Source organism: Chinchilla lanigera, unplaced genomic scaffold (assembly GCF_000276665.1).
Source record: "Chinchilla lanigera isolate Chin_1 unplaced genomic scaffold, ChiLan1.0 scaffold00104, whole genome shotgun sequence".
In the NCBI taxonomy this organism is placed as follows: domain Eukaryota; kingdom Metazoa; phylum Chordata; class Mammalia; order Rodentia; family Chinchillidae; genus Chinchilla; species Chinchilla lanigera.
The window spans coordinates 6980357-6990271 of NW_004955505.1; the positions used below are offsets into that span (position 1 = coordinate 6980357).

A 9915-nucleotide genomic window follows, 5' to 3' on the forward strand; every position below is an offset into this window, starting at 1 on the left:
TCGATTTTTTTGCTTTTATTTTATTTTATTGGTACATTTTAGATATACATAGTGATAACATTCATCATACAGAATTTGTACCTGTACATGATATGTCTTGCTTCTTTTTTCCCATTCCCCTCTCTTCCTTTCAACCTCTTTTCCCCTTCTTATTTACAAAAGTTTTGTTTCCATTTTTTTCCTTCTATTCTTTTTTCCTTCTCCTTTCTTTCCTATCCCCCCTTGTTCCCCTTCTCATTTGAACATTTTCTCGCCATTTCCCAATATCTATTATACATTTTGATCCTTATTTACACTTTTGATCCTTATCTTAGCACTTAATACTTTTAAGATATCATGCGATATTTACACATGTATACAGACATTTAAGTTAATTTAAAATGATACTCTTCTCTCCTTAATTTAGCCCATCAGAATCCATGCCCATACATATCCACACAGATCTGGGCTAACATATTTAGCAAAAAAATTATTTCATAAAATTCTCCTGAGTATGACTATTTTGCCTGTGGACCATGCTGGGATCCAACTCTGGTTACATCTGAAGATGAGACTGAGAATGTTCAGGGTGGTTAGACCATAAGTAATACCTCTAAGGAAAAGGAGTAGTAAATGAGGGGCTAGGAGAATGAGTGGTAACCCCTGAGGTGAGTTCACCCCTTGGGTAGGAGAGTTTTATGTCCTAAGAAGAAGCAGGCTTACCAGAACATGGAAAAGAAATTTCTTTAGTGGAATGTTTTTGAATGTTGCTATCATAAATTACTAAACCTTGGTTGCTTAAAACAACACAGATTTTTTTATTTCATAGTTTTGTAGTATAAAAACCCAACATGGGTCTCACTGAACTAAAATCGGGGTCAGCAGGATGGCATTCTTTTTTGTCACTCCTTGGGAAAATCTATTTCCTTATATTCTGTAGCCTCTAGAGGCCATCCATATCTCATACCTAAGAGCTTCCTTTCTCCAGAGGGGAAGTGCACAGTTCTGCATCTCTGTTTGACCTTTCTTCCATGGTCATATCTCCCTCTGACTGTGGCTGGTAAAGACTCCTCACTTTTAAGGACTAATGTAATTAGATTGGGCCTACCTGAGAGATCAGGGTGAGCTCTCCATTCAGGGTACTTCATCAACCTTATTCACATTTGCAACTTTACTTTAACTAAGGTAACAGGGATTAGGACATGGACAACTTTGAGTTATTATTCTACTACCACACTGGCACATGGAACACAGTTGATGTTAGTGTGCTACCTATCCTGAACTCCCTTTTCAGTTCTCTGGATCCTGGTAATTCCAAATAGACATCTTTACTATCACATTTTAAAGACTGGATGTGGAAAGGTTGCAAACTTAACTGCTGTAGTTTGGCAACACATATCAAGACTCTCATCTGTGGCAACCCCGTACAGCTCTATAGTGTTAAGAGATGAGAAATTAGCACAACCAGAGAATTTCTCTCCATTTGTGGCTGTGGTTCTAGGCCAATAATTCAGGGATCTGAGCTTTACACTCTTTCTTGAAGCACTAGAAGGGATCCTCTAATCCCATGACTTTTGAATTTCTCAAGCCCTTCATCTTGGTCTATGGCAGTGACTTTCAAGTTATGATAAGCCATTATTTTATTAATTATGCTCTATTTTACTGAAATATAGTTTAACATCCCCCCAGATCTAGCTGGATTGCTCATTACTTTTAGCCCAAACAAGACCCAAATTTCTCTACACTAATTTTCAAAACATAAATAAATAAATAAAAAACCAAAATTAATGCCAAAAAATCCATCATGAACAAACCATAAAATTTTAAATAAAACAAGACCTAAACCTCAAAAAAAAGGAAAAAAAGTCCTTGCCGATGCCTGTGATTTCAAGAGCTCTACATATTTTACCTCCCAACAGATCAAGTGTTTTGACTTTAAAATTTAGATCATTGATCTATTTTGATTTTAGTTTTGTATGTAGTGGAGAGATACGGGTCTAACTTCAATCTTCTGCATGTGAACAGCCAGTTTTCCCAGTACCACTTGTTAAAGATGCTATCTTTCCTTCAGAGTATATTTTTGGCCCCTTTGTCAAAAAGCAGATAGTTGCAAGTACCTGCTTTTCAACAAAGAGACCAAAAATATACTCTGAAGGAAAGACAGCATCTTTTAAAGTCAAAACACTTAATCTGCTGGGAGGGAAAATATGTAAAACTCTTGAAAATTTTATAGTTTGTTCATGATGGATATTGGGGCATTAATTTGGTTTTTTATTTTAAAGAAATTACAAAGCTTCAGTGCAGAAAAGGAAATAACCAACAGAGTGAAGAGACTATCTACAGAATGGGAAAAATTTTCACCAGCTATTCCTTAGACAGAGGACTAACATCTAAATACATAAAAGAACTCAAAAATATTAGACTCACAAATATAAAAGACCCAGTCAAAAAAATGAGCCATTGAAATGAAGAGGCATAGAAGTACAAATGGCCAATAAATACATGAGAAAAAATCATTGTGTACTGCAAAGATGCACTAATGAAAATTTTTAAAAAGAATAGACAAGTAACACCAAATGTGGTGCTGCACACCTACAATCCCATGAGGCTGAGACAGGAGAAATGCTGTGAATTTTGATGCCAGCACAGCCTAGGTAATGAGTCCAAGGCCAACGTGAACTACATGATGAGATCCTGTCTCAAAACACAACAAAAAAAGCAATTAAGGAGCTGACTTCTTTGGATTATCAGTGAAGTGTTCATACTTCTGAATGGATTTCTTATTGCACCATAATCTAATAACATATATGTTTATCTTCCCTAATATATTGTCACTAAGGGCAGATGCTATGTCTCACCCTGGGGTCTCCTGAAGCCACTACAGTACCTGGCACCCAGGAAGCTCTCAATAAGTGTAAAATAAGTGAAATAGCCAAGGGGTAAATTAACGCCAGGATTTTCTTATGACCTTTAAAAAATAATTGGCCAGAGACATGAGGAATTGAGTAGAGGAAGAGGAGTGGGATACATAGGGAGAGGGCATATCATTGCTGTAGAGAACAGGGAAAGAAAGTAAGCAAGGCAAAGTAAAAACAAACAAACAAACGAACAAGAAAGTAAGTGTCTACTGAACTCAGACAACGTGTTATGTGTTAACACAGCTCTAAACGCCAAACTACTCAAAACCTAAAAGAAATGATCATATACATAGTTAGTAACAGCCCATAACACCAAGATTATGCACCTGGGGACCCTTAATGCCCAGTGCCCTTGGATTATTTTCTTGAATCAAAGGTTGCATTGTGTAGTTTCCCACGCTGATATTTTCAATGGCTCACCAACACCAGCGAATAAATCCATGCTCCTTTCTTCAACATGCAAGGCCAAGATAATAAATCTTCCCAGATGGAGAGCTGAAACTCTTCTTTAAAAATGCCTTGTTGCTCTCTCTGTAGTTTTAGGAAAGCTACTTTCCTTTCCTAACTCTAAAAAAGATTTTTCTTGTCTCTTCAGCTATAAAACTCATCATCCTCAGGACCCCAGGTAAGATTTTCTTTCCTTATCTAAACTTTACAGCCATACTTTGCCTTAGAATTCCTATAGAAGTTATCTCCAGGACTGCCCATTTTGCCCTGAACTGTATGACCCTCAGCACTGTGAAGTCGCTCTGTGTTGGGTCGTGCATGTTATCACCACATTACAATCAGAAAATCCAAGTACAAGAGCATGACTTATTCTTGCTTGTATTCTCATGTTTTGCTGTTATAAATAAATGAAGTATAAACGTAATTATGTTCATATACAATGATACCTTGGTTTTCTAATTCAATTCATTCCAAATTTGTGTTCAAACACTGAAAATTCCAAGAACTAAACACATTTTTCCATAAGAAATAATGGAAAACCAAATAACTGGTCCTGAAGACCAAAAATTACACTTATAAATTCATTTTTCCAGGACTTTAACACAAAGTTAACAGCCCTAGGTTATGAAAATACCCCCTAAAACATTTAACACAATAAATATAGTATATCAGATATCAAAACACAATACGGTAAATCATTTTTTCAAATTTTTGCACAGGTGCTCTACCTTAAGTTGGAGCCTTCCCAGCACACTGGAAGCTGGAAAGAAATTGCAGGAGGATGAGAAGCATTATTTTTTGGAAGGAGAGTCTCCTTCCATAATGCCTGCAGGAAGTGCACTTTCTGGGCTCCTTTCTCTTGCTCTTTTTTCACCTTTTCTCACTAAAAATTTGTCTGGATGACAGTGGCACTTAGGCTGAAGCATCCCAATGTGTGACTCAGTTTTGGCCCATACAGGTTTGTACAAGTCGGATTTTTGGTTCAACTATCGAGCAAAGTTATAAACACCAATTTTTTGCCTACTTTTTGAAATTTTCTGTTGTAGTAGTGGCAAATTTGAGCTTGGAGCCATCTGATAACCAGGCTATCACTGTATATAAGAAAAAGTAAAAAATAGTCTTCAGGTAGGGAGCTCATTAAACCTGCCTGTAGTCAGGTGTGGTGGCACACACTTGTAATCCTATCACTTGGGAGGCTGAGGCAGGAGGATTGTTGTGAGTTTGAGACCAGCCTGGGCTACCAAGTGAGCTCAAGGCCAGCCTGAACTACATAGCGAGACCGTGTCTCAAAAAGATAAAAGAAAAAAAAAAAACTATCTATAAAACTACAATACCTACAGATCACATAGTCTGAGAAATTATGCAGTCTCCCAATCTGGGCTGAAAGTCAAACTACCCCAGAAGAACTTTTGCAGAAGCTCAGCAAACCTCCCATTGCATTACCTATGTAGCTGGAGCTAGGGATATGCTCAGTGTTAGATAGATAGAAGATAGATTAGATGATAGATGATAGAAGATAGATAGATAGATAGATAGATAGATAGAATGTTAGACTGGTTAGAACTAAATATATATCTATATGTATATATATATATATATATATATATAATTTATTAGATTGGGTTACACAATCAGAAGCCAGATGGTCCACAATGACTCTCTGCCACCTGGTGAGACAGGAACACCAGTAGCTGCTGGAAATATCAGAATAAGAGAGATTGATAATGCATCTCTGGTCTGAGACTGACTGCCACAATGTCCCTGGAGAGTTGCTGGTGGAAGTCCTGCTGAAGATTCTTCAGCCTGATGTCCAATGGCAACAGCCACAACAAACCTGCACCCATACAAGTAAGATCAGGTAAGCCTTCCTTATCTGCCTTTCCCTTCCATCTGGGCCCCAGACTGGTGCATGGTGCCATCCATGTAGAGGGCAGGTCTTCCTCAGAGTTCACTGACCAACGTGCCCATCATCTCTGGAAACACCCTCACAGACACACCCAGGAGGGTGCTTTCCAGTGTTCCAGGCATCTCTCAGTTTAGCCAAGTTGACACCCAAGACTAACCACCAGTCAATAAGTAGGTAGAAGAAGAGAGAAACAAAAGTGAGGCCTGGTAAAGACAGAGGAAGATGAATGCTGGATAAGTCATGCAAACCCCTTCCCCAAACACAACTGATTCTTCGAACACTTAAGTTTGAGTGCTCATGAATTCAGTTCTAAACCTGAGGGACAAACTTCTATTTTGTGGCTTAAAATATACTGTTTGTGTTGAGTAAAATATTTATTTACTAACTGTAAAACCAAAATTTATAATGAAATAGCCACTCCTGCTTTTCAACCCAAAAGTCTTACAATAAACTGTGTCTGAGAGACCACTGTCCATCCTCCAAAACCTTCTTAATAAAAGTAATTCCAACAAGCTTGATACTTTACAAGTTTAGCAAGTCTGATTTTCCCACCACCAAATTTTAGTGACAAAGAAATTGGTGCTGATCTGGTAAGGGATTTGCCTAGCAGCCCATGACTAATAACTCCTAGCAAAGTTAGAGTCCAGACCTTGACAGAAGAAGATATGGAATAGAAAGAAATGTACTTTGGAGTCCATCTGACCTGGGTTCAAATCCAGTTCTGCACTTAAACTGTGCAGTCTTCAAAAGTTAGTTAACTTTATAGAAGGGAATTGCACACAGAGGTCTTCCACATAGTGACAGGGAGAAGCCTGAGCATGTGCACAAATTTCCTGGTGTTCAGTGGGACCGGCTTGAACGGCAGATTCCATCCCGACCTTGTGCTTCTTTGCAGAATAACGTCAGAATCACGTCAGCTCGTCGCAGAAGGATCACAGAGAGGTCACCTGCAGGGGCCTTCACGACAGGACTGCAAGAGAAGTGCACCTAACCTGGCTGCCATAAACAGCCAAAAGCAAGACCACTGCCTCTCTATGAGTTCCTACTGGTCTCTCCTCTAGCAGGGACAAAATTGAAGGGAGCTTTTGGTTTGGGCTTACTTAATAACTTAACAGGGCTATAGAAGGACTTCAAGATGATTCTCATAAAAGCTGTTTTCCTTGTGATTAAGTTGTATTTGCCTGTTAACTATGTGGCAAACAAACCCTCAGCTCCTGCCTTCTGGTTATAGCCTGGCCCTGTGTTAATTGGGACTTAGAGTAGTGGGCTGGCAAGGCCTTTGGACAGGAGGCCAAGAAGCCCCATTTGGTTATCAGTTGTTGACATGAGCGGGGCCATATGTGGCTGTGCGGTGTGTCCGGCAGGTTGAGCTGGGGTTTCCCAGCTATGAAAGGCCTGCTGTCTGGAACACTTGGCCTGGAGTCAAATAAGGACTTGCGATCAGGCCTCTGGCTGCCACTGGCTCTGCGAGCAGCCTCCCACGTGGGCAGGGCGGAGACAAACCAAACACGCCGGGTCTCATGCGTGGTTCAGGGCTGAGGAGCGGAGGTGAGGAATGAAAGAGGCTGCACCTGGTGCTAGTCTGCCCTCCTTCACAGCCACCACGGCACCAGACAGAGAGAGAGCCCTTTTCTCTGAACGAGGCAGGAGAAGCACTGAAACCCGCTCTTTCTGTGTCACTTATCAGAGCTGAACTCAGATACATTCAATCCCTGAAAGACAGCTGCCAGAGGATCAAATGCGTGGGAGAGGCTTGCTGGGAAATTCCTCCCAGCCAGTGGATACACGACTTGGGAAAGAATTGGGGCCATTCCCAGTGTAACTCGCTACCCCTCCCCCAGGTAATCACTGTCAGAAATGATTTACCTTAAATATTTTTTAATTATTTAAGCCAATGGGGTAGTATGTGTGTGTGTTACAGAGAGAGGCAGGAGTATGTGTGTGTTTTCAATCATCTGCGGTCAAGTCTGAGTTCACAAGAGCCTTTGAGTTCAGTAGAGCCCAACCACCAAACCCACACCGAAATACTCTGTAGATAACTGAAGACCATTGCCGGGGTATGCTCGCAAGGACACAGACCAGCCTTGTGGCCCTGTGGTAAGGACCCTCAAGGGGAGGCAGGGTGAGAGGGCCTCACAACAAGACCTACAGCAAGTCACTGGAGAAAGCTGACTCTGAGAGAGTGTTCGGAGAAAAGTCCACAAAAATAGTTTGCTCTTCTTGGTAAACGAATGTAATGAAGCATATAATGGGTACTGTTATGCAGTGCTGTGAACATGGTTAGCATTATTATTAGGTTTAGAGTTGTGAAAACTTCAAATTAAATGCTCATGAGCCTGAAAACCATCATCCCAAGATGTATGATTCATTCTGAGTGGCAAGAGTATGAGTGAGCATTACTTTCTCCTTGAACATTACACGGTGTAGACATTTCCACCAATCAGGGGATAATCTTAAATGCCTACAGTTTGCATAAATGAGCCCAGGTAGGTCTACTTGAAAATAGGTCTAGCTTCTGTTTTCAAAATGCTTTTATTCCTAATGAGATAAGATGGATAACAACAATTCCAAGCATCTGATTGTGTGTGATTTTTGTGTTTCCTTCATGATGTTCACTTTCTTTTCTTTTTTAGGACATTTGAAACATAAAGAGCAAAAAGCAATATGCACACTAGGAACGGTTGAAAGTAGAGAAGATATTGAAGTCTGGAATGCTATGGAGAGGGGACATAAGAACCAGATAGCACCCATTCAGCCTTAATGCATGGTTTCCTTTGAGAAGCATGGAAGGTTCCAGTCAGGCAGCGGAAGAGGCTGGCGGGTCATACTCATGTGTGTAAAAGTGTAGACCATAAAGATGATGTACCCCCACTGAGGGCAGGCCTCTGCTCTCTGGTGAAGCCCTGTGTCTAGCATAGTGTTTGGGGCATGGAACATGCTCAATAAATAACTTTTAAATAATGCATGAACCCATTTCCTTTGAAACCTAAAGATAAAGGGAATGACTTTCTAATAACAAATTTTAAGACTTGGATGAAGAGGGTAGGAAATAATCCTTCCTGTGAAGAATTTGAAACATTATTAAAGATATCAATTTAAACTGTGGAATTTCTGACTCCTGGAGCTTTATAAGAAAAAAGACTATGTAAATTACTTGCTATGATAGTGACAATAAAGTTAGAAAGTCCTACATATCAGTCAAAGCAGTTTTTATATTCCCTTTCTTGCTCCCATTTTGGTTTAAAAGAGGTACTAAGGTTATCCTGGCTTTTGCCAATGACTAAAGCACTGGATGGCCCATTGCAAATTGTTTATACTCATAGTCCATACTTTACAAATGGCTCCAAGTTGAATCTTTATGTTAATGAACTTGGAAGAATACACTCCAAGCAGAGAGGATCATGCAAATCTCTTTATTCACTAGAATACACAAAAGCTAAGCTGTCAAAATATGACTGAAAAGCTTAAGATAAATGCACCTGATCCCATGACCTCCAAGACCATGGGACACAGAAGGACATTTCACAGGGCCTCACTGATGCATTTCTTACTACTTGCAAGGTCTTGCCTGAGCAGTTCAATTCTGTGGGGACTTCTACAATGGGCATGAGACCACTACTATGTCTTTCATAAGACCCCAGGACCTCACTTTGAAGTGACGACTCATAGAGTGTATTCTGTCAGCCCAAGTAGACCATAAAAATAGTAAGAATGGTTTAAGCATTAAAGGCTTTTACTATCTTCTCACTTCCTGTCATGAAGCATTGCATTAAGTTGTACTTTAAAGGGCATTGCATTAAGTTGTACTTTAATGACTTGCCTGCTATGTCTCACAAGAGAGCATTGCATTAAGTTGTACTTTAATGACTTGCCTGCTATGTCTCACAAGAAACTCATTATTATAAATACTCTACAAGCATTGATATTAACACTAAGGTTAAGTTGAAAAATTGCAAGTGCTCAAAAAATGTTCATTGAACTGAATCACAGTGTGTTAGATGTAAAAAACATGACGATGTTGGGATGAAAATTCGGTTAAACTTGTTTTTATCCAGAAGTGGTCAAACTTTTGCAGAACTATTTTTCTAACATCACGGAGCTATTGCAGCCACCAACAGAATGGCACAGATCCCTTGCTTGGGCCTCATACCTCAGTAGGGCGAGACACTCTTTTCCAGCTGCTTGTAACCCAAGATAATTATCTCCTCTCTTTTAGGTCATTTAGTTGAAAATATTGACTAAATCACCCTTTCAGTGTCATTGTCTTTTTAAAAAGCCAACAAGAAGTCCTCAGTGGTAGAGTTCTTGCCTAGTATGTACAAAGGCTTGGGTTCATCACTGAAAAAAAAACCCAACAAGAAAAACTAAAATCACCTTCTCTTTTGGTCATAAGTAAGACCTACAATTTGCTACCTGAATAGTATCCCAACCATCAATCAACTTTGGCCCTTTGCTGAATTTTTTCTCTCATTTTCAGCCATATTATCTTAATTTCTGCCTTCTTAGAAGGAGAGCTTAGGGCCCCATTTTCAGATGTATTGGCAATACTACTGTTATTTTAGTGCCAGCTTCATTCAGTCCTTGCTCAGATCCAGTGTTTGTCTTTCATATTCCCTTTCACATTCAGTTTCCTGTTCTGGAAAATGAGGATGATACTACCAACCA

General features: G+C 39.7%; 1 protein-coding gene across 1 annotated transcript in view; it reads left to right on the forward strand.

The window, feature by feature from the left end:
- Window positions 1-8011, forward strand: part of LOC102003362 (60S ribosomal protein L29-like) — a 58844-nt gene extending 50833 nt beyond the window's left edge. Inside the window, exon 4 of the mRNA XM_005407177.1 lies at window positions 7884-8011. Within this exon, the coding sequence (XP_005407234.1) occupies window positions 7884-8011 (128 nt within the window). The remainder of the gene's footprint in view (window positions 1-7883) is intronic.
- Window positions 8012-9915: the final 1904 nt, after the last annotated feature.